We start from the raw sequence: 23,454 nt of genomic DNA, 5'->3' as shown, positions 1-23,454 counted from the left end.
TATTATTATTAAAACACGAAATACTCAGCTAAGGCCAATCTCTTCAGGCCCATGAGGCCTGAAAGACACACACATTGGTTGAAAAGCAGACAGCTATACAAAGTTATAAAAATCACACCACAATCTTTACATTAAGATTTAACATAAGCACCAGGAATAAAGCCACCGAATGCAGCAGTAATTCCAGAGTATTGGTTACCCTCTTCTCTTCGAATCTCCCATCTAAACTCAGAGCCCTCGGGACAGAAATCAGGATACTTTTGTCTTCTAGAATTTGAGCCAACCATTCAAATGAGGTTTTGGAAAATTTAATAACATAAAAATCTAAGTTTAAAAAACGTGATTCAAGGCGTAGCTCCGATCTTGCTAAAAACGCCTTTTGGGAGGTTGAGCTGCTTGCACAATGTTGGGAATGAATGAGCCGTCCCAGCTCTATGAAGAGAGCAATGACGTGCAGATGGACCTGATGCCTGGCAAGAGTGACCTTCTACAGATGCAGGTAGGCAGCGGGAGCCGGGAGCCATCCCCGAACCCCCGCACCGGAGCCCTGCCACAGCCCGACCAGGACGGCCCAATGGAGGAGGAGGCGGCCCAGCCAACGGCGGAGCCCCAGGGGGACAGAGGCCTTGCCAACCGGCCCAGCTCTGGGGAGTAGCCAGGCCAGATCGCCAGCCATGGCTTGGAGAAAGTGGGGGAGGGGGGAGGGGGTACGACGAGAAAGACTAGGAATTTGATGACTGGGAGGACGACTGCGACTATCTGGCAGAGGAGCCGCTGAGTGGTGCAGGCTGCAGTTTCAGCAGCCCTTGGAGGAGACAACGTGCTTCTGAGAACCTCCAGAGTAAGAGAAGCAGCTCTGGATGGCGGGTTTCAAATGCGTTATGAAAACACCTCTTTTGATCAGTTGGCTTTTATGGAAAAGCTTTTTTCACTTATGGTTGGCAATCGTTTGACCGAAGAACTCGGCTGTGATTAGATTATTGATATGATACAGAGTAGTTAAGTGATTTGGGAGAGACCCAGCGTTCCACCGTCTCTCGGGTTCTTTCCAAATAGGTCTGTGCCAATGGAAAACTTGATCTTAAAAAGATTTTTTTTTCTTATTTAATTTAATTAATTAATTAATTTTTGCAGAGTAGAATAGGGCAGGGACAGCACAGTTATGAAAAAGGAAGATAATTGGTAAAGAAATAGGCTGTTAGTACTGTTGAATCCTGTTTTCAAGAATGTCCTAAAACACCTATGGTTTTGACTTTGTTATTGATCCAGATTATTTTTCTTGCATTGGGGAAAATATCTTTCATATGTAAGGGATGGTTTTGCAAGAATAAGTCATGACCAAGACAAACTACCAGCACAAGAGCCCACTGTATTTGTTGCATGACAAAGAGTAACTAATTTGTCCAATTAAAGACACGATCTTTTTGAGTTATTTGGACTGAAAGCATTTAAATTATTTATTTACTTATTTATTTGCCACACCGCGAGGCTTGCAGGATCTTAGTTCTCCGACCAGGGATTGAACCCGCACCCTCAGCAGTAATATCACCGAGTCCTAATCCCTGGACTGCCAGGGAATTCCCTTGTCTGAAAGTATAAGGAGAAAACTTTGAAGATTCCACTTTGTGATCTATCCAAGCTGTGGCTATCAAAGGCTAAATTTTTAGTGTAAGATAAATTGAGTATTCTTCAGTATCCCTAAAGGATAATCAAGCCCCCAAAGAAATATGTATTGTGTGTGCTATGTCTTAAAATGTGTTTCCAAGATCATCTGAAATTTTGCTTGTACTACTGTATCTTAATCATTTAGATAGCTACTGTGATCTATAATTCAAGAAAATACCTTGCCTTGACTATTTTTAAAAGTAAAATTTAAGACGTCCTTAATAAAGTTTCAAATTTGAGACATTAAAATGTATGTGAAAGTACAAGAAAACAAACTATTTCTAACATCCTTATACTCTAGAGCAAGTGTCTGTTTTACTTGCTCTCTGTTTTTCATTTAACTTTACAGGCAAAAGACTGTTTCAACGTCATAATGTAAGAACTGTTAAGTGAAAATTGTCAAGTAAAAAGAAAGCCCTAACATCTAAAAGAGACTTTATGAACACTCATGTCCGTCAACGCTTAAAGGTTTTAAACCTGTCCAGAAATCCCCCTCAGTATCTGAAGTTTCCTTCTCTAGTTAAGCTTGTTATTGGTTATGCACTGGCATTCGAGGTAATTTTTTTCTTTTTAAAGCACAATTCAAGTGTGTATCTGAAGCAAAATCACGCGCTGATGCAGGTAAAAATCAACAGAAAACCAAACTGGAGATTAGTTCACCAAATAGTGATGGTTGTCTCTGAGTTTGGGGCTTGTAGATTAATTTTTTTCTATATGTTTTTTCTTGGATTTGCTATTTTTTAAGAAGTGGGTTTTTATAATGAGGGGCGGGGGGGGGGGTTGTCTCCGTACAGTGTGCAGTCAGGCGTGTTTTGTCAAGACCCCATACCTCCATACCTCCAGCTGGAACCTTTGTTTCAAGGGTGGAAGCATCAGGCAACAGAGCTGCATGGATGGAGGCTTCTGAGACCGCCAAGGTAGTCACTAATGAACCACTTCTGAATGTGTCGGTGTTATTTGCCAAAAAATGTTATGGGTTAAACAAAAAAGAATTGGGAGGAAGTAGTGCAGTGTTTCCCCTTCCTTTTTTTAATTCGTAAAAACAACACAAGCTCACGGGTAAAACAAAACAAAACAAGTGATAGTGTAGAAGGCTTCCCCTGCGTCCACGCCCACTCCCCCAAAGTGAACTGCAGGAGTGACTTCTTGAGTTTCCTTCCCAAAAACATTGTGTGCGTCTGTGCTTCGCGAATCCTCCTTTGTCAGAGAGCTCGCAGAGCGCAGATTCCACGCCGGTGGCTCTGGGCAATCTAATTCTGCTAGTTGGAGTGTGGTTCTGCTGACCTGTAGACCCACTTCAACAATTGATTTCCCACAGGACCCTGCGGGTGTTATCTAAATTGAAAAATAACACCCAAGACGTGGCCAAAGGCAGGGTAGCGTGGCCGAGCGGTCTAAGGCGCTGGATTAAGGCTCCAGTCTCTTCGGAGGCGTGGGTTCGAATCCCACCGCTGCCAGCTTGTTTATCCCTTTTTCTCCCCCACCCCATTCATCACAAAAAGGATTATGCAAATTGGACGCTCAACCGCGGGCCCCGCCTTCACTCGGAGCATGGGACTGCGTTCACCAGCCTGCTGAGATATATCTCAGCCCAGGGCGCGCCGAAGTCCCAGACCGCAAATTGGGTGGGCCCGAGGATGAGTCGGGGAACCCAGCGCTGTAGATGCTGGTTCTCCCCTCCCTGGAAAACCGGAAGAGGTGATGATGGGATGTCTTGAACTGGGACCAAACTTACTCCAAAGTAATAAATTTCAAGAAGCAAAAAAGGAAAGCCAGTCGGGAGCTCACGCTGTTTCCGCCCGGTTTCGAACCGGGGACCTTTCGCGTGTTAGGCGAACGTGATAACCACTACACTACGGAAACAGGCCCGTCAACCCTCCTTCGTAATACTACTGAAAATCTCTCGTTAGGAAAACTTCTTGTGAGTACGGTGCATACACAGCTTTATGGTGGTGAAACAACGGTCCCACGATCCAGATCATTGGAAACGCCCACAGAAGGCTCTCCACCCAATCTCTCACCGGCAAGCTGCTCACCCACTCTTCTACCTGCACTTCTTTCCCATCCCGGAACTCTTGGTGATGCCCACTGCCCGTCCAGGACGAAACCTGTCCACATAACAAGAAATTATCAGAAGGTAAATGAAAAAAGAAAAAAATGGGGCTCGTCCGGGATTTGAACCCGGGACCTCTCGCACCCAAAGCGAGAATCATACCCCTAGACCAACGAGCCACCCGGTAAAGTAACCGCTGATTCAATCCTTGATATGCTTCTAGGTGGAGTCGTTTAATCGCTGAGAAAGTAAACATTTTTTTCTGGTATAATGAAAGCGTTCTCTGGATCTCCGAGTCTCTCACGCCCAACCTATCCCTGTTCGACCGTCTTCGCGTCAGCTGTTAACTCTCAGCAGTAGATAGTTCGCTCAGCATAAAAGCTCGGTATCCCCTGGCCCCTCTGAGATCTCCTGGAATCCAAATGAGCGCCTCATTGCTAAGGCTACTCGGGCAGCAGGCAGGGGCGTCCTTCCACTTTGGGGACTCCTCCTCTCCCAGGGGAGCCCAAATAAGGCGCAAGTCTGGAGGCCCAAGGGCAGGGTACAGAAGCCGGGAGAGCCGGGGGGCTCCTGGAGAGAACCGGGAGCCGGGCTTGTAGGGGACGCGGGATGGACTAGGTCCCGAGCCGCGACAGACGAAATGAAACCTGGGTAGTTCCTTCCTATGAAGTGCCTGGTAAGGGCAGGAGGGAGGGCGGGAGGGGCCCTTTTCTTTATCGTTTTATGAAAATGTTAAAAACAACATATACTTATTTGCAAAATATTCAGAAAGTGTAGGGAAGTGAGAAATGAGAAGCATAAATGAGATGGCCAGGAACCCCGCTCCCTCAAAGGGTGACCGACCAAGGTAGTTGGTGCACAGCCCCCCGAGGCTAGCATCGGTGCGCGCGCACACACACACACACACGCGGCGCCCAGGCCGCGTGTCTTGGCTACCCGCCCTAGCTGCGTTCTCCCGGGATCGCCCCAGAACAGTCGCGCGCCCAGTGAACCGGAGGCCCGGGCTGTGCGGGCGCTTTCCTCCTCCAGTTCCACTGGGTTATTTAGTAGTACAAAGCAGTGATTCGGAATCCCTGCTTTCAAAGTTCACGAAAATCCACTCAGAGTGGACCCAAAAGTTTATTTTTGTGCCACCAGCAGAGAAATTCCCTACACGGATGGCTGTTACAAAAGAGAGAGACAAATGGTGGTTAAACTACTCCGAGGGGGAAAAAGTGCTATTTTTTCCATTGCCACTCTCCGAGATCTTGCTCAGCCCTCTGACCTGACCTCTCTACTCGCTGCCGCTCCTCCTCTCGGCCTCTTCCTTGGAGACCACGAGGCTAACGCACTCCATCCCCACCTGCTGTGGGCTTCCCCTCTTCCCGTGCGCACTCAGCGTTAGGTGGGCTCTCCTTTGCTTCCGGCGGCTGTGCGTCCTTGGCCTCCCAGTCACTACCGCCTCCGTGTTGCAAGCATTCGCTTCTCTTCTCTGTGGAATTATATAAAGAGAAGTGCAAACAAATGTCCACACTCGTGACACCTGGACCTAAAAAGTGTAACTTTGTCACATTCGCTTCCAGTCTTTTTTTAAAACAACTATTTAGTTTTCCTTTTAACAAACAAAAAACAGTAATACATGCTGACCTTCTGACTTATTTTTTCTGTTAACGGAAGTCAAGTGTACAAAATGACCCTAAATCCTCAGTGAACATGGGGCCCCTGCCCAATGGGCAGAACCAGGCCCGCTGGAGGTCTCGGGTGCCCGCCCGCCCGCCGTGGCCTTCGCGGGCATGACCCATCCGGGGGGCCTTGGCAGAAGCAGAGCCCTGACTAGGCCCCGCCGCATCATCCGAGACCGCTGGAGCCCTCTCTCCAGCGGATGAGGACCCTCAGAAAAGCCCTGAGCGAGTCGCCATCCCACGTGAGGTCTAGCTTGGATCAGCGTTCGATAACAGAACCCGGGTCTCCTTCTCACCAGAAGAGAGAAAACCGCTCGCGGGAACCTGGGTAGACGCCCAGGAGGGGTGAATGAGGTGGGTCGGGGGGGGGGTGGCAGAGGAGGCACACACTTCCCTTCCTCACACAAACCAGCTCCCATCCAACGAGGCAGGCTTTCCATAAAGACCCGAAGGGACTCGCCCCACGCGGGCACGCTGAGGCACTTGCGCGTCCCGGACTCCCGGGATTCTTCAACCCCTATGTGACTGCCCTACTGGAAGGCCACCTCATTAAAGAAGCCCCTGCGGGGACCAATGGCAAGCTACGCGGGGTCTTAAACATCGCTCCACTCTCGACTAAAATAGTAGATTCCCAGGGGGCGGGGGCGGGAGGGCTTTCACAGGTGAGCCCCCAAGCAACGCAGAAAGAATTAGAGACCAGGGCAAGCCCCTGGCCGAGTGGAGCGACAGGAGGGGAACGGAAAGACCCGCCGTGAACTCGCGGAGAGGGCGCGCATAAGGAAGCGAGAGAGGGGTCGCGGGGGGAGAAGGCGCGCGGGGCCAGCAGAACCTGTGATCTCAAAGCCAGGGACGCAGTGGGTCTGGATCTTCGCGAGAGTAGACGGGAGGGAGGGACCGAAGGGTGGCAAGCATTTAAGAGGCACTTGAGAGGCAAAAACACATAATGGCGGAAATTCGTGTTGGGGTGTGCATTTTCAGCTCTTCAGAAGAGAGGGATGGAAAAATATCAGCGTAGGCCCCAGCGAGATTTGAACTCGCGACCCCTGGTTTACAAGACCAGTGCTCTAACCCCTGAGCTATGGAGCCAACTGCGAGTCGCCTCTCTGCGCACGAGTACTTGACACCGCTCTGGTCACCGCGCAGCCGCAGACACCAACATGCAGGAGTTAACTGACGACAGGCGGGGCCCACGTCCCTCGGCCAGTGAGCGCCCCGTCCGGCTGCCGCCCCCTCAGCTGCGGCGTCAGTGTCAGTGTCAGTGTCGCGGGCCGAGCTGCAAATCCTGGGAGAGAGCCCAGAGGCTAGAGGAAGAGAGTTGCGCCCGCTGGGGAGCGGAAGCTGTGAGAGATCTGGTGAGGGCGGGGCGCGCTGCGGGAGGGGGCGGGGCCACCAATGGGCTGAATACGAGGAGGGCCCGGGGTCTTCCGCCCGGCTTTGGGGTCTGGGGCGAAAACTTGTTGAGGATAGAGGTCCTATGACAGTAGGGGTCCGAGGTCGGGGCTCTGAGAGGAGGGCTAGAGAAAGGGTGTCAGTATGCCTGTCCTGAGAGGAATCCAGGTCTGGTCTAGGTTGGTGATCAGGAGGGAAAGATTGGTAGAGAAAGGTGGGAAAATCAAAAGGTCGATGTGTGAAGGACTGGAACGGGACAGGAGGTCCCTAGCCCCTACCGCAACTTAAGGCAAATTAGGAAAAGGAAATCCTTAGGGGCCCGTCTTGAATTTTGGGGGAGCTGGTTCCATCGGGGCCCCCCAAAGCACCCACGGGACAAAGGGAAGAGATTGAGAGCCCAGGTGAGGGACAGGAGCCCTAGCCCAGAAATAGTCAGAAACTGTGGCTGTAGTTGGTGGAACTTGGTCTGATGGCCCAACCCACCCTTTGGTCCCTGCAAGGCCAGATGACTTAGGTCACTGGGTGGCCAGGCCAGAGGAAGGTTCCTAGGTGCCCTCTTGTCTGGATGCTGAGGAGTGGTGTGAGGGTCTGGTTTCAAGGATGTGGGGTTTTATGTCTCAGCAGCTCACAAGGATCTAGGACCAATGAATGGATGGAGTCAGAAGGAACCCAAGTTAGGCCAGTCATTGTTCTCAGAGGCCCAGACATCTCAGAGATCTTATGATGGTCAAAGGATGGGAGAGGAAAATGCACACACACAGGCATACTCTCACACCAGCCTTGTGACATCCTAAGTCACTGCACCACCCTAGTGACCAAGAGAGAACATCTGTCGTACTGTCCACGTGTAATTGTTATGTAACTGTTGTTACATCTCTTCGAATATGTATATATCTACATTGTTATTCTGCAAACTCTGATAGACACACAATCACATTCACAAACACAAAAGCTGAAAATATAAACACAGCCACCCCTGCAGTGCCCAGACCTGAACCTAGTCACCCTACCTTCTGTGACCTGTAATGTGTTGCAATACTTCAGCACAGTTGTTAGATGATATAAAGGGTAATTGTGCTACTCAATCCAAAAGCCATACAAGCCTGGATAACATTAAGGCTTGATGATAGCATTAGGCAATTTAATTAATAAGTGAATGTTACAAATGGATTTTCCTTGTGGAAATCAGTGGTATTCAAATACACTGATTAGCTACAGTGTTCTAGAGCTACTCTCCATGTATGAACACCACACAGGGTTCACCCTCTGGGATGCTGCTATAGGCTGGACTCTTCAATGGTCCTGTCCCCAGCCCACAGGACACTGGATTCTGACTGCCCTAGTGCTATCTCTCTAGATTGCCTCTAGAAAAGGGTCATGCCTGCCCCGACAAGAACATCTCTCTTACCGTCCCTTGTATGCAAAGTGTGCTTGAAGTATCTCAGGGACAGAGCATGGAAACTCCAAGATGCTTGCAGATCAGACTGTTTGATGGTCACTGCCCCTGCATGCCAACACGTCTATCTATAAACAATGTGTGCAGGACAGAATTAGGTCTGAGACTGGATTTCATCTAGCTGGGCAGCTAGGTAGTGGGGGAAGGAAACCTTTGGCTTTCACCTAAATATGGGGTGGCTAATATTTTACAACTACAAATCAAAAATAGGGTGTGACCATACTGACCTATGTCTGTTTGCACCTAAACCCTATACGCATGCTCATAAACGCCCTCTCCTCTTCCTCCTGAGACCTGAGATATAAACACACATGCAAACATTCCTCACACAGATAAACACACGTGCTCACCTAGTCTGGCAGAAACCTTTGCTCGTAACTGTGCTCTTGCATTCAGACTGGGGGAGTTAAGAATGAGCCAAGACACCCTAGAAATGAGCTCACAGTCTGTATTTCCATCTCCCCATGCCCCTTTCCCGGAGCACACTAAGCAGGGAACAGCCTACCTCCACTCTCCCAGAAGCCCAGCCATGCAGAAGCTGGGGAACCATTAGCCAAGGGAATAACACCCTCCAGGGTACAGGCTGAGCAGGCCGTGGCAGCAGGGTCTTCTGCTGTTGGCATACAATTGAGAAGCTCCAGGAAGTGTCTGTCAGGGGCATGCCTGTGCTCTGTGCATTTCCATGCTGGTGTTAGTTGCTTCTGGAAAATTATACGTGCCGCCTTGAGTTTCAAAATTCCAGAATCTTTGGTCTCCTTACCCAAGGGAGACTGTACTTTGGCACTTGAAAAGGGTTTAGGCAAACTTGAGTACACGGAGCAGTCACTGTGGCCAAGGATGTGTTGTACATACACTCTGTCATCAGGCTAAGCCACACTGGACGGCAGCTATGCCTAGATGCTGTTACCCTGGGCTTTGCCCTCATGTACAGATCAAGGGTCTCCTACCAGTTCCGGCCCAAACTCTCCACTGAGCTGGAAGTACAGTGATCCTCCCTGAGTAGACAACTTCGTCAGGCCAGCTAGATTCAGGTCTCTGAAGGCAGAGCTGGCAGCTGACAGGAAGGCAGAGCAGAAGGGATCATGAACCTGATTGGCCTGGCACGAACCTGCCCCCCTTGCAACTGAGGATGGGAAAGGACCAGAGCTTGGTTTTGTTCCACGGAACCAGAAGCCCTGCTGAGTTGGGGCAGTGATAGGAAGCACCTCTGGTGGAGCTGGGCTCCTGTCCTCATCCACCTCCACCTCCTCACAGCTCAGGCCAAATCCACACGTGGACAACAGGCAGGAGACATGCCAGGAGGGTCCAAAGCATCTCTTCCCCTGCTCAATTGACCTCAGAGCCCTTTTCCCCAACAGCCCATTCTCATGTCTTTGATGCTGTAGTCTGCAGAAGCCCCTCTAAGGCAGCCTGGGACAAGAGTCTGGAGGGCATACCCAGAGTGACCAGGAGGCTCCATCCGAGGGCAACATGCCTTCCCATGACCGACTGACCCCCTCAGGGAGGCCGAGCAGTGCCCCTCAAGGCCAGATTCGCAAGTAGGTCCCAGTGGAGCAGACAGAGAAAAGGGGGAACACGCGCTCTTGGAAGTTGACACGGAAGGTGTAGATGTGGTGCATGTCCTCCGCAGCATAGAACGACACGGCCCCCACCTCCAGGTCCAGGGCGACCCGCACGCGGGACAGGTGCCCACAGCTGAGGGGCGTCCTTTCAGGGCTGGTCACCGCCCAGTACTGCCCGCTGTTGAGCTGCAGCGCCCAGACGCCCTCTTCGGGGGTGAAGGGCGTGAGGCCCTTGCGGCGCACGCTCTCACGTGCCACGCCGAAGGCCCAGCCGTCCTTGGAGCCCACTTCCACCTCCCAGTGGTGCCTCCCGGAGGAGAAACCGCAGGATGCCAGAACTCGCATGTTGGTGTCGAAGCGGCGCGGGTGGCTGGGCAGGTCCTGGGCCCGCTGTCCAAGGCGCACGCTCTTAAGATCCAGAGAGAGGATGAGGCGGGGGTTGGCCGTGTCGGGGTCCAAGGTCAGCTCCACTGCGGGGTATGGGGAGGAGGGAAGACAGGGAGAGACGTCCCATGCAGCGTCCTTGCACGGCTCCCATAGCCCCACTCCCACCGCCCCCTCATTAAGTAGGTGTTGAAATCACAGAAAGGCAATTTATGGACCTGATTTGGATCTCAATTCAAACAGATTGACAAATCCAATTTAAAAGACCGTGGGGTGGCCTTCCCTACTGGCACAGTGGTTAAGACTCTGCCTGCCATTGCAGGCTACACAGGTTTGCAGCCCTGGGTCCGGAAGACCCCACAGGTGGAGCAAGTAAACCCCTGCGCCACAACGACTGAGCCTGCGTTCTAGAGCCCGCGAGCCACAACTTCTGAAGCCCGCGAAGCCACCACAATGAGAAGCCCGTGCAGCGCATCGGGTAGACCCCGCTCACACCCCTAGAGAAAAGCCCGCATGCAGCAATGAAGACCCAAGGCAGCGCAAAAGAGAAAAAAAAAAAGAAAATTGGGGCTGTACAGCAGAGATTGGCAAAACACTGTAAATGAATTATACTTCAATTAAAAATAAAATTAAGAAAAAAGACAAGTGGGGGATTTCGGACACTAGATACTGGAAAGAATCATTAATTTTTTAGTTATGATGTTGGTTTTGTGTTTGCTTTTTTAATGGTTTTGTGTTTATGTTTTTTTTAAAGTCTATCTCTTTAGAGACAACATACTGAGATATTTACGGAAATGAGAGCTATCTGTGGTTTGCTGCGAAATAATCCAGTGGGAAGAAGTGGGTAGGGGTGTTTATGAAAAATACTAGCCACGAGTCAATAATTGATGGAGGTGTACGATGAGTACATAATACTCGTCATGCTCTTCTCTCTACTTTAGTGTATGTTTGAAATTTTCCATAATAAAAAGTTAAAATATGCACACTTGCTGCAAGTGCTACTATGTTCCAGGTCTGTTCTAGGCCCTGAGAATCCCACAGTGGAGTATCCCTGCCCTCCTGAAGCTTCCTTTCTGTGAGGAGAAGGAGGAGAGACAACACATGATAGAGGGATCAGGAGAGCAGGCTGTAATTTCAACTAGAGGGGCCAGGGAAGGCCTTACTGAAAAGGTGCATTTGAGCACAGACATCAAGGAGATAGGAAGTCAGATCTGCAGCTGTCTGGGGGAAGGGTGTTCCAGGCCCTGGCGTAGCCGGTGCAGTGCAAAGGCCCTTAAGCAGCTGTGTGCTTGGTGCCTTCCAGGAGCAGCAAGGACTGTGTGTGGCTGCACGGAGTGAACCAGGGGAAGAGTGTGCAGTGAGGCTCCAGATCCCGTAGGGCCTTCAAGACCACTGCAAGAACTCCAGCCCTTACTGAGTGAGAGAGGCGGGGCTGTCGCAGGGTTCTGAGCAGAGGAGGACATAGTCTGACTCGGTTGGTTTAGATTCTTCCCGAGTAAGATCTGATTTAGCTCAGTCACATCCGCTTCAGGAATATGTGTCCTCCCCTCCCCACTTCCCTTCTCCTTGGGGTTAGATCCCACTCACCCCAGAGCCCTGCAGGAGTGATCACCACCTCCCTTCCGGTCTTCAGTCTCCCCCTGCTTCCCCCGACCCCTGCACACAATCCCTGTCCCCAGGAGAGGTCTCCATCTCTCTGGGAGTGGGAACAGGGAAGAGAGGCTTGTCCAGGTGACCGACAAGCACTCCCTGATCTGAGTATCTCAAGGTGCAGGGAACTCCTGCTCTGGAACAACTTATAGGCCTATGGGCCCCACTGTGGCCTGAAGGAATCAGACTTGTGAGGATGAGGAAGAAAGGGCAGTCGATGGCAAAGTTGCTGAGGTGGATGGGCAGAAGGAACCACCCATGCACAGAGCCCCGAGAGACAGTCACTGGATCTCTGCATGGCCAAATGACGGGCACCCACTGTTAAAACAGCCATCATACCTTTCTCCTCTTTCTCCAGTTCTCCCCGAAGATCCTCTGAAGAGGAGAAACAAAGCAGGTTGTGTGTGAATGCCATGGGAAATTTCTATTTGGCAACAACGGTGACACCACCTCTTGACACTGACAGCCCCCCTGTAAATGTTAAATATCTGGGGGTTCACTCACTCCCCAGATACCCTAGAGTTGATGGGCAAGTGCTGGGCGGATCATGGGGGTGGGGAGGGGCTGTATTCTAGTTCTACCTCTCCCACTTCCCCCTCTTTTGTCTGGAGCCATTCTGAGCTGAGCTCTCCCTCTTCATCCTTCTTTCTGCCCCCAGTGCCCCTCTACTCCATCTGTCCCCAGGGGAAGCTTCATGCCCTGGGGTAGGGGCGGGGGTTCTAAATAAATTAGCCACCACCGCCTCCCCGCACCAGTCTGGCCTTGATACACCCTAGTTCCTGTTTTATCATACAGCTTTTGGAAAGGCACATCTTCAGGACCCCAAACCACCAGAAACACACCGTCACCACCAGGCCCACACACAAGTCCCTACCTCTGAACTTCTTGAGCAGCCCCTTTAAGACAAAGGTCTTGAGAGAAACATTCCAGACTTTATTCTTCATCTCAGAAGAGACTGTGGTTGGCTTGGGGGCAGGCACATTGCTGCACCTGCAGGACAAGGACCCTGAGGAAGGCCCACTAACACTGTCCCACTCCCACTGGGCTACTTGACAATTAGGATGGTGAGGTCCTCTGGGTGGGGAGAGGTGAAAAGGAGAGCCTGACCCCGTGCCGAATACCCACGGGCAGGCAGTAGATGTTTGCCTCAGAAGGTACCCAGGTAAGGCAGGGAGGGCATCGGGAGGTGAGAGGTCAGGGGTGGGGAATGAAGACAGGAAGCTAAGTGGAAAAGAAGAGCCAGCTTAGAGAGGCCCGAGGTATTGTTAGGTCCACTCACCTGCTTAGTGTGTTTTTGAATTCCTGGAAAGAACAATGAGAGAAAACCAAATCAGCATTCACCTTTGAGAAAATAAAACTGGCCCCTTCCCTCCTTCCAGGGGAATAAGCAATAAGCAGGTGTATCACCCCCTACCTCCTGCATGGGCCCCAGGTGGCAAGAGTTTCCCGATGCTCCCATTTATTACAGCAGCATCACTGGAGCCAAGTGCTAGGACCCAATGTTGCCTCTGCTTTCAACATCACCCAAGACAAGTGACAGCTCTTATGCAACAACTGGACATCACTCAGATTAGCGCCTTTTAAACGACCTTTTTTGTTTTGTTTTGTTTTGGCCTCATGGCTTTGTGGTATCTTAGTTACCTGACCATGGATTGAACCCAGGCCCCCGGCAGTGGAAGTACAGAGTCCAGGGAATTCACTTAAATGACCATTCTTGATCCATTTGTGACTTGTGAAGTTTATTTCATGGATTGTGACTATTTATTTTAGAAGGAAATAAGACAGAATAAAAAACATCGAAGTGCGTCACACGTAGTACGGGTAAGTGTCATTCATTTTCTGAGACTTTTGTCACAACGTATATAATAGAATACATTGTAAGAGATATTATTGTGGATCATGGTCAAGAAAGTTTTTATCACATCCCTTTAGACCTCTAACCCCAGGAAAATCAGCGCTCCTCTCTCTAGTCCACTTTGGCTCCAGATGTGTGATTCTACTAAACTCATAGGATCTGGTTCTGTTCTCGCCGCCATTCTTGTTTCCTCATTTGAAAAGTGGGAGGGATAAATTCATGCCTACTGCCTTAGGATAAATGACTCATACCCTGGCCAAGCCAGGCTCACCTGGAGAAAGTCAAGATCAGGCTTGCAAGTTGTCTCCTGGATCTCGCTGCTGAGCTTGGAGAGCTGGGCAATCTCACCCCCAAGCTGGGCCAGGTTCTCATTCTGCTTCTGTGTCACCTCCCGGGACAGCTCCTCCAGGCGGCCCAGGAGCCGACCCTCCTGTTCCACCAGGAAGGCCCGCAGAGCCTGGAACTCTGCCCCAACCTTCTCTCGCTCGGCTGCCATCTGCTTCTGTCCCAGGAGAGGTGAAGTTGAAGAGGGCAAAGGGATGTGGGCATCTGAGACACAGCATTTGGATAGAAACCTCTGAGCCATCCCACAGGGCAGGGGTGCATCCCACTCACTGCTCAGGGGTCAGAGACTCACGCGTGCATGCCCACCGTGCACACGCTCTAGTTTAAATGTCCCAATTCCGAGCACGCGGCAGCCTCAACACGTGCCTTCCCTTTCCCTGTCACAGTTGCGCCCATGTGTCTCTTTAGACCTGGGCTCTCCCACCAACCTAGGGCAACTTCAGACTCACCCCAGAAACCCCCAGGCCTGCAGTTTCCTTATTTGAAAAGTGGGAGGGATAAAATAGTGCCTCCTGCAATCACTGTAAGGATTAAACTGAGGTCCCCAAACACATTTATTTTGTGTTCAAAGCAAGACAACAGGCCCCAAATGGAGTCGCTTATGTTAAGCCCCACATCACCAAACCGAGACCTAATGACAGTTTCAGCTCTCCCACAAATGTCATCTTAAACCAGCCTATAAGGAACGGCCTGATCAGTATCTGTTCAGTAATCTGCCTGATAAACCCCTGCCATCCCCTACAGGGAAAGCAACTTTGCAATAGCCAACCCACTTTTTTGTGCGTGTGACCAGATTTGTGATCTTTATTCTGCTGAAATTAGAGCATCCAAACACACGATGGTTTCAAGTTATTGTAGAGTTGGAAAACATCTTTGATAGCACACACTGAGATCTCAAACATAACGCCGTATAACTTTTGCTCACTTCGGCTTAGTTCAACATTTTCAGCAATGATTTAATATATGATTTATAAGGCAACTTTAAGGTGTGGCTTTGTGGAAGTTGGGGGTGGAGTGGGGGCTGCTGCTGAAAACTCATTTTAAGACATAGAAACTTAAAGTAAATCATTGATGCCACTGGCTGTCAGACAAGCAGGCCAACAAAGTACCCTAATTCATTGTTAGGCTGCGAGGGTGACGCAAGTATCTACATGGAGAGATGATGGCGGGTCTCACATTTAAAGAAGCACATTCACAGCATTAAAAACATGTACTAATAGGATACCAAAACTGCAAGATTGGAAATAAATTTAAAATACTTCTACCTTCACAGCACTTCTTATGTTTAAATTCCCTCTCTAATCGGACACCCAAACTACTTTGGGATCATAAATCATGTTGATGAATCAGTCTATAAGTCCTTGGTAGTGCTGGCTTGGGCTCTGAAGGCAGAAAAGACAACTCTTACTCAGAAATGTTGTCAGTTCCAGCCAAGATAAAATGCTGTCCCTCCCAGGGTGGAAGAGGTCCAGTGCAATCCATCTGCTACCAAGTAACTGGTTTCCTTCAAGGATGATGTTGTATCAGGCCTCTGCAGTGGTTCTGCTGCTGCCAGGCTGAACACTGGGCGGCAGCAGCTGCTAGGTCATTCTTGGTGAGTGGGAGCCCGTGCTGTTGGGCCAATGAAAAGCCTTCTTAACCGTCAAAACAACTCTTCTACTCATGAGCCTCTGTGGCCAACCCACTTTTTTGCCTAGTACAACTTCCTTGTTCCTGCTTCCTCTGCCTGTAAAGTCTCTCGCCTTGTATAGCTCTTCAGAACTTCTTTCTTTCTGCAAGATGGGATGTTGGCTGATTTATGAACCACTGAATAAAGCCAATAAGATCTTTAAGTTTTACTCATTTGAATTTTGTACTTTAGCATTGGTCACCCCTCCAACTTTCACTCTTCACTTTACTTCATTTTAAAGGGCACCTTTTCTGTTTAGCAATCGTAAAAGCAACACAAGTTCATAATATAAAACCTGGAAATGCAGGGAAGTAGAAAGAAGGAAGGAAAATCAATGCCAGTGATCAGAGGTAACAGCACACCCACAACGACCTAAGTAAGAGTATGCTGTGTGCAAGCTTTCCATCCTATTCTTTCCATGACCACTATCCACAGGATTTTCACCCCTGTGATTTCAGACACAGACTCTCGCTCCTGACCCTCTTGAGTCTTTACGTGAACACCTGGGAGGGACTCTGCATGATATAACAAGTGAGGCCTCTCGCGGCCAGTGAGAAGGATTCCATCCCTCCAGGACAAGCTCAAATGTCAAAGTTCCTCTTCCCTGAAAATTCTAGGTGGGGAGGGGGTGGCTGGAAGAGGAGACTATAAGTGGGTTCTGAAGTTAGGAGACCTGGGTTCAGTTCGATGCTCCCCAGTCTTCAGGATTTGGGCAAGCAGGCGGCAACAGCACAGGGAACTTTACAGGCGTTAACTCCCTCAATGCTGACAACCACCCAGTGACGTGGGTACACTCTCATCCTGATTTACAAATGAGAAGACCAAGACAGAGAGGTGCATTACCAGGAAGTGGGAAGTCAGGATTCTAATCCAGGGAGTCTGACCCCAGAGTCCAAGCTTCTTGCAATTATAGCATACGGTCTCCCAAGGAAATAACACAAGTGGGACAATTTTCACCAAAACACTCTAAATCGGGGTTTCCAACCTCGGCGCTATTGACATTTGGGGCAAGATAATTATTCGTGGTGGAGGGCTGTCCTATGCATTGCAGGATGTTTAAGCAGTACCCTGGCCTCTACCGGTAAACACCAGTAGCACCCCTGCCCCAGTGCTGACAACCAAAAATATCTCCAGACATTGCCAAATGTCCCCTGGGGCCCAAAACTGCCACCAGTTGAGAACTACTCCTCTAAATGGTAAGAGCATTTTCAAATAAAAATATTCCTTCTCCTTGTTCTCATAGCACCAATGGTTGTCTCATTAAGCAGGCATTTCGTAATCATGAAGGATGTGTGGGCCACAGGGGGGTTGGCTGGGTGGGGGTAGGACAGAGTAGAAAGTGCATGACGCTGCCCAAGCTGGAGAAGGCCCTCTGGATCATGGCTGTACAGCAATGGCCGAAGAGCCACATGCTTACTCTTTTTTTTTTTTTTTTTTTTTTTCCCGGTACGCGGGCCTCTTCCGTTGCGGAGCACAGGCTCCGGACGCGCAGGCTCAGCGGCCGTGGCTCACGGGGCCAGCCGCTCTGCGGCATGTGGGATCCTCCCGGACCGGGGCACGAACCCACGTACCTTGCATCGGCAGGCGGACTCTCAACCGCTGCGCCACCAGGGAAGCCCCACATGCTTACTCTTTTTTTCCAGCAGAGCAGGGTGGAGATCTGGAGGGGTGAGGGGTGAGCCCTTCCTTGTGGAGGGAAGTGAGTGTTCAGAAGAGAATGCCTGAGATGTGCATGGGATGCAGGTGTACCAGGTGCAGTTCAGGGTCAGGAAAGGACCCTGGGGCACCTGTACACAGGGTCCTCCCCTTCACCCCACACCTCCTTCCCTTAAGGGGAGGGGGCGACCCTCAGGTTGCTCTCCCTCCATTTTCCAACTCTAGGACTTAAGAGCCCTGCCCTAACAGGCCTTAGTGGATCCTTTCATTCTCTTAACCCCTAGTTTTTGAGCTAGGAACTGAATTTTCGAGATAGAAAATGACAGTGACCCACATTTGCCCACCTTAACCAAAATGAACCCCATTTCACTTTCCTGTTCCACTTCAAGGAAGACAAAATACCACCCCAAGCGCTGGGCAGCGGGGGTGCTAGCACAATCGGCTGCTGAAAACCCAAGTCCCGGAACCTCCTGCCCTCTGCTGGGTGGGGAGCAGCTCTGCCATCCCCTCCCCCATCCCCCCCACCCCGCTCCCCTAGTCTCGATTTCAAAATCGAAAAAACTCTAAAAATGAAAGTTTTTTTCATAACTCTTTTGGTGGTAAAATATACCATAGACTGACAGAAGGCTCCCACTTAGTATGAATATTCATATGTTTCTCTATAGAAATATTCATGTGTTCCATTACAAGATGCTCCACAGACCCTAACTGGGGTGTTATGTAATATTAGGGGGACTATACATCCTGATTCACCTGGACAGTTCCACTTCAAGCCAGCTGTCCTAAAATAATTATTTTAGCCCTCCCTTTCACTCTCAAAAGCTCTGGTTATATAATAAATTACACGGTCACCCTATATAATATGCATCTCATTATATTTCTAAACTCCACCTCTGCTGTTCCCCAGGCACACACTCCAAAGCCACACACACCTAGCCAGAGTGGTGGGTGGCCCTCTGCTGTCACCCAGGGGAGCCAACCTGGGGGTTGCCATGCTCACCAGGAGCTCCTTGCTCTCCTTCTCTTCGGTGGAACGAAATGCCTCATAGTCCTCCAGATCCTTCTTCAAGACCTTCAGCCTGGACTCCAGGAGCTCCTGCGGAAGAGTGAGAAGGAGGACACTGTGGGGAGAGGATTCTGGCAACTCCCACTTGTGCCTTCCTGAAGCCACCCAGGAGAAAGGGAAGGCCCTGTTCATTGAGGAAGAGGCGGCAGGGTTGAAGCCACCTCTGGACGTCGGGATGGCTACAGCCTGCACAGGCTGCACATAAGGGTACAGGACAGCTGCTGGGTGACTCCAAAGGCCTCAGGGCCTCCCGTCCTCAAGACCATCTGTGCACCATCCAGGCTGACATCAAGCCCCCCAGCAGCCCAACCTGCCTAGTCCTCTCTTCTGCTCTCCTCACCACCATCAGAAAGCCCTCTGGGTGGGAGAGCTGGAGCAGGGTAAGAGCAAAGAAAGACTGGGGACTGTGCCAGAGGCGTCCGCGCACACCCTAGCAAGTTGGCAGGAATGGGAGGTGCCAGAATCCCAGATGGCTCTTGGCTCTCTACTCAGCCCTGGAGCCACCCACCCCCTTACCCCGACCTCTTGGGAAGGTCGTCCCACTCGGCCACAGAAGGTGAGAACACCGAACAGAGCTATGTCCAGGGAAAGGGCTGAAGAGTGGGGGTAGCGAATGTGTGGGTGTGACGGAGAAACCGCTCAAAGCCAGGTACCGACAGAAAGAAAATCTCCAAATCTGTGGGGCATCACGCCGCCGGCCCAGTAGGGGCCCAAAGGGAAACGCGAGGGGTTTGGGAAGGTGGTATTGGTGGTGTCGGGGGTGACAGAGGGAGAGCCGCGCTCAGTCCCGAAGCCAATGCCGCGCAGCATGGGATAAGGGAAAAGAAGCAGGGGCTCACCTGGGCCTTCCTGCCTGCGCGGGAACGCAGAACGGGGACTGGGGGTCCCGGGGACGCGTAGGGGTGGGGACGGCGCTCACCTTGGCCTCCTGCACCGCCTCGTCCAGGGGTAACACGGCGTGAGCGCGGTGCTCGCGGGCGCGGTCGCACACCACGCAAATGGCACGTCCATCGTCCTGACAGTAGAGCTTGAGCGGTTCGTGGTGCTGCGCGCACCCGGCCGCCCCCGCCTCCGGAGGCCCGCGTTCCCCCTGCGCGCCCGCTGTCAGGCTGAAGCGCCGCAGCAGCGTGGCCACCGCGGCCAGCTGCCGGTTGGGCCGCAGCTGGCCCGGGCGCGCGGGCTCGCGACACTGCGGGCAGGGCAGCGAGCAGGACAACATGTGGGACGCGGCGGTGGCCCCGGCGCCCGAGCGCTCCCAGCAGCGCTCGATACAGGCGCGGCAGAAGCTGTGGCCGCACTCGACGGACACCGGCTCCCGGAAGAGCTCCAGGCAGATGGAGCAGGTCACCTCGCCCTGCAGCTCTACCGCCAGCGCCAGCGCCTCGGCCCCAGCGCCCGGGCCAGTCCACGGCCCCACCGCCGCCATGCGCACCCTCAGTTCACCCAAGTCGGGCGGCGCGGGAGAGGTTACCCTACCCTACGGTACGCCTCTCCCAGCGTAGCGGCCGGGGCGGGCCTCCGAGCGCCCACGGGAAGAAGAAGGGCGGGGCTGACGCCTGCTGGCAGAGACTTGAGCTGAGGGTGCGCCAGGATGGGAAACGTGAGGGGAGGGTGCGTTTTGATAGCTGACCGGGTAGCACAGGGCGAGGGGATCTCAGTGCAGGCCAGTGCTCTGCGCTCCAGTTCTGGGCCCCTCAATATCCCGCCTTGGCCTGCGGCCTCCTGGGTCCTGCGGCGCCCTCTCTCCGTCTCTCCCTTCTCTCAGCCCTAACGCGAGCCTGTCTAGGCCGCCCCAGCCTGACCCAGTCAGCCTTGGGAAACGGGCCGGGACAGGTGGAAGCACACGCCCACTTGGGCGCCACTCCCAGTTGCCGCCCGAGGCCCAGCCAGCACAGCCCGAGGGCTTGGCGCCGGACCAGTGTCAGGTTCCCGGAGCTCAGGTTTGTCCGGCCCTGTGCTGAGCTAAATTTAGAGTCTGGAACCTGACTCTTGTCCCCGACCCCCAAGCGTGGCCTTGTATCCACTTTTGTAGCTACCTCTCCCGCGATTGTGTCCCCCCGCCTCCCCGTTTATTCTTTATTTTTGTTTTGTTTTTTTAAGCAAGTAATACAGTTACAGTCAATTCCCCCACTTTATTCGGTGTTATACCCCTCCAAAACCCAATCCTTTGTTTCTCTAGCTCATTTCTACAGTCCCCCTACCCACCGCCCAGAACTGCCATTGTATTTGCTCACACCCTCTCTCACCCCACTCCCTCTGGAGGGCACTTGGGGCAGATTTTCTTCCCCAACCTCCTCAGAAACTGCTCTTGTCAAGGTCACCACAGCGATCCTAACCCAAAGGTGAAAGCAGGCCCCTTCTCAGGCCTTACCTCCCCTCTCCCCTGATGCTTCCCCCTTCCAGACACCCTTTCTCAGCGCCTTCTGGGATGCTGTACTCCCTGACTCTCCTCCCACCTCCATGGCCTCCTACCCACTTCTTGGCCACCGCGGTGGTTTCCTCCTCCTCTCCCTGCCCTTGCTCAACCCTTGGACTTCTGTCTATACTCACTTCCTTGTGATCTCTTTCACTTTCTTGCTTAAAAGACCTTCTCCCTGCCCCACAGTACAAAGCCCCAGCCCAGCTCTTCCTAGGATGCCTGGCTCCCACATCCAACTCACTGGGCAGCATCCACATGCAGCATTCTAAGGGCACACACTCACCGTTTCCACAGTGCACTTCTGCTCTGCCCCTCCACCTACCTACTCTGCCCACAGCCTTCCCCACCCCATCCCAGTTAACAACTCCACCCCTCCAGGTGCTCAGGCCCAAAGGGGTGAGTCCTCTGACACACAGGGGAAATGAGAAGGCCCCACTCACAGTCCTCAGCATCTCCTCACTCTCTCACCCCCTCCACCGCATCATCTCCTATAATTTGATGATCACAACAGTTTTCTCCCCTTCTGCCCCACTCCTGCACTGTCTTCTCCATCCAGCTGTGAGAACAATCCTGTTAAAATGTTAAATCAGATAGGGGCTCTCCTTTGCTGAAATCCCCCTGTGGCTCCCATCTCTCTCAGAGTAAAAGTCGAAGTCTTCACAATCGTCTAAAGGCCCTACCCATTCTTCCTCTCCATCCCCTGCACACAACCTCTCCACCCTCATCTCCTATCACTCTCCCCTGCCACATGGACCTCCTTACTATTCCTGCAATAACAAGTCAGAAAGATCCTACTTCAGGGCCTTTAAACTGGCTGTTAACCTTTACTTGGACCTCTCTTTCCTCAGATACCTGCATGGCTCAGGTCCCATCTCCTTCAAGCCTTTTTTCAAAAGTCACCTTCTCAGAATCACACATTACTATATTCTCTCCCTCAACGCTGGCTCTGTTTTCTCTCTAGCACTCTACCTCCTCTGGAATAGGAGCTGATAGATGTAATGGACTATGTCAGTTTTGTTCACGGTTGAACCTCCAGTTTTCTAGAGCAGTTCTTGGTACACAGTAGAGCTCGGTAAACTTTTCTTGGATTGAATTGATTTAAATGTGGGTCAAAATTCAGATATACAGAGCGGTTAACAGTGAAAAATCTGCCCATCACCTACGTCCCAATCAACTTTGCAATTCTGAATTACTTTATACAAATATTACATATTTTGCTACACTCCCCCCTCTTTTTGTTTAACAAAAGTAACATCCTGCACCCAGTCTTAACTTTCCTTTTTTCGGCTCACAGTTCATTTTGGGTATCGTGCCGGATGACTTTCCCTTCTTTTTCCCCGCTGCCTCCAAGGGTTTATCCCGGTCCTGTGTTCCCCCCGGGCGACCCTCGGTAGAGGTCCGCTCGCCTAGAATCAGTAGAGGACCCTGGAACAGCTCCCGGCGCTGGCCGCCGAGCTTTGCTGCGTTTGGGTTGTCGCGACTGGCGATGCTATTCATTCACCCTTGCCTTTCGCCAATAAAGGACTAAGGGAACATGGAAAATGCGGTGTCGGAGAGTGGGGATGTAGCTCAGTGGTAGAGCGCATGCTTTGCATGTATGAGGCCCCGGGTTCGATCCCCGGCATCTCCAGCGCAGGTATGCGTGACCGTTTTGCTTCCTCTCCTTCCAAGTTTCGAAACGCAGAACACTAGGAAAATTCCTAAAGAGTGGAGTTTGCTCAGGTTGGAGGAGCCGGCGGCCCTCACCCACTACAAGCCCAAGCCCGTGGCTCTGCCTTTAAACTTCCGGCTGAAAAATCACAGGGTGAGCTCGTCGATGGCATCAGCGTGCGCAGGTTTTCCCTGCACTGAGCCGTACGTTTTCCAGGGATGGAAAAGGGCGAGGTCCCTGGCAGAAAAGGGCAAGAAGAAAACGGACGGAAGTGGGAGGGACGGTCAGTCAAGCACGGTCGGTAGAGTTTGAGTTTCCTGGGTTGCTAAGAATCTTGTCTTTAGTGGCCAAATCTTGTCCCAACTAACTTCAAACCTGGAGCTAGATACAGCCCGAATCCTACCTTGAAGTAAGAATTATTGAAAGGCGGGAGATACCTGCCCGGCTAGCTCAGTCGGTAGAGCATGAGACTCTTAATCTCAGGGTCGTGGGTTCGAGCCCCACGTTGGGCGAAGTGTGTGTTTTGGTCACACGAAGCACTTCCTTGCCTGACCCGCTTTCGGAAGAAATCCTGTACGGGAAATTCCGTGTGTGTGATATTCACGAGGCCGTTTTGTTGTCACTCTCCGGTTCATTGATTAATCTATCCTTTACCTACTAACAAAGTGGGTTTTTAAAACTTTTGGGGGGTTAAAAAAAATTTTTTTTTTTAATTTTTTAAGACATACATAATAAAATGTACCACTTTCACCATTTTAAAAAATTGAAGTATAGTTGATATACAATGTTGTGTTAGCTTCTGGTGTACAGCAAAGATAATATATATAGATATATAGGTTGTTTTTCAGATTCTTTTCCATTATGGTTTATTACAAGATATTGAATATAGTTCCCTGTGCTATACAGTAGGACCTTGTTCATTTTCACCATTTTAAAGTTCACAGCTCTGTGCTTTAAACACATTCACATTGTT

General features: G+C 51.3%; 1 protein-coding gene, 6 non-coding genes and 1 pseudogene across 7 annotated transcripts; 4 read left to right on the top strand and 4 right to left on the bottom strand.

Annotated features, from left to right (window-relative positions):
• The first annotated feature begins 403 nt into the window (after window positions 1-403).
• Window positions 404-5,583, top strand: LOC136120359 (EP300-interacting inhibitor of differentiation 1-like; annotated as a pseudogene).
• TRNAL-AAG (transfer RNA leucine (anticodon AAG)) lies at window positions 3,041-3,122 on the top strand. Its single transcript has one exon. It is a non-coding gene; the product is annotated as a tRNA-Leu (tRNA).
• Window positions 3,456-3,528, bottom strand: TRNAV-AAC (transfer RNA valine (anticodon AAC)). Its single transcript has one exon. It is a non-coding gene; the product is annotated as a tRNA-Val (tRNA).
• Window positions 3,826-3,897, bottom strand: TRNAP-UGG (transfer RNA proline (anticodon UGG)). Its single transcript has one exon. It is a non-coding gene; the product is annotated as a tRNA-Pro (tRNA).
• Window positions 5,584-6,392: 809 nt separating the features above from the next.
• Window positions 6,393-6,465, bottom strand: TRNAT-UGU (transfer RNA threonine (anticodon UGU)). The gene has a single exon. It is a non-coding gene; the product is annotated as a tRNA-Thr (tRNA).
• A 2,193-nt stretch (window positions 6,466-8,658) lies between these two features.
• TRIM7 (tripartite motif containing 7) lies at window positions 8,659-19,867 on the bottom strand. The gene is made up of 7 exons (XM_065875558.1): window positions 19,331-19,867; window positions 18,346-18,441; window positions 13,947-14,177; window positions 13,100-13,122; window positions 12,695-12,810; window positions 12,160-12,195; window positions 8,659-10,256 (listed from the first exon to the last, which is right to left on the bottom strand). The coding sequence occupies exons 1-7, from the start codon at window positions 19,835-19,837 to the stop codon at window positions 9,745-9,747; spliced, it is 1,521 nt and encodes a 506-aa protein (XP_065731630.1). The 5' UTR covers window positions 19,838-19,867; the 3' UTR covers window positions 8,659-9,744.
• Window positions 19,868-22,388: 2,521 nt separating this feature from the next.
• TRNAA-UGC (transfer RNA alanine (anticodon UGC)) lies at window positions 22,389-22,460 on the top strand. Its single transcript has one exon. It is a non-coding gene; the product is annotated as a tRNA-Ala (tRNA).
• A 460-nt stretch (window positions 22,461-22,920) lies between these two features.
• On the top strand, window positions 22,921-22,993 carry TRNAK-CUU (transfer RNA lysine (anticodon CUU)). The gene has a single exon. It is a non-coding gene; the product is annotated as a tRNA-Lys (tRNA).
• Window positions 22,994-23,454: the final 461 nt, after the last annotated feature.

Source organism: Phocoena phocoena, chromosome 3 (assembly GCF_963924675.1).
Source record: "Phocoena phocoena chromosome 3, mPhoPho1.1, whole genome shotgun sequence".
NCBI classification, from domain to species: domain Eukaryota; kingdom Metazoa; phylum Chordata; class Mammalia; order Artiodactyla; family Phocoenidae; genus Phocoena; species Phocoena phocoena.
Note: the sequence above shows the minus strand (reverse complement) of the source record. Positions and strands in the feature narration are given on the sequence as shown.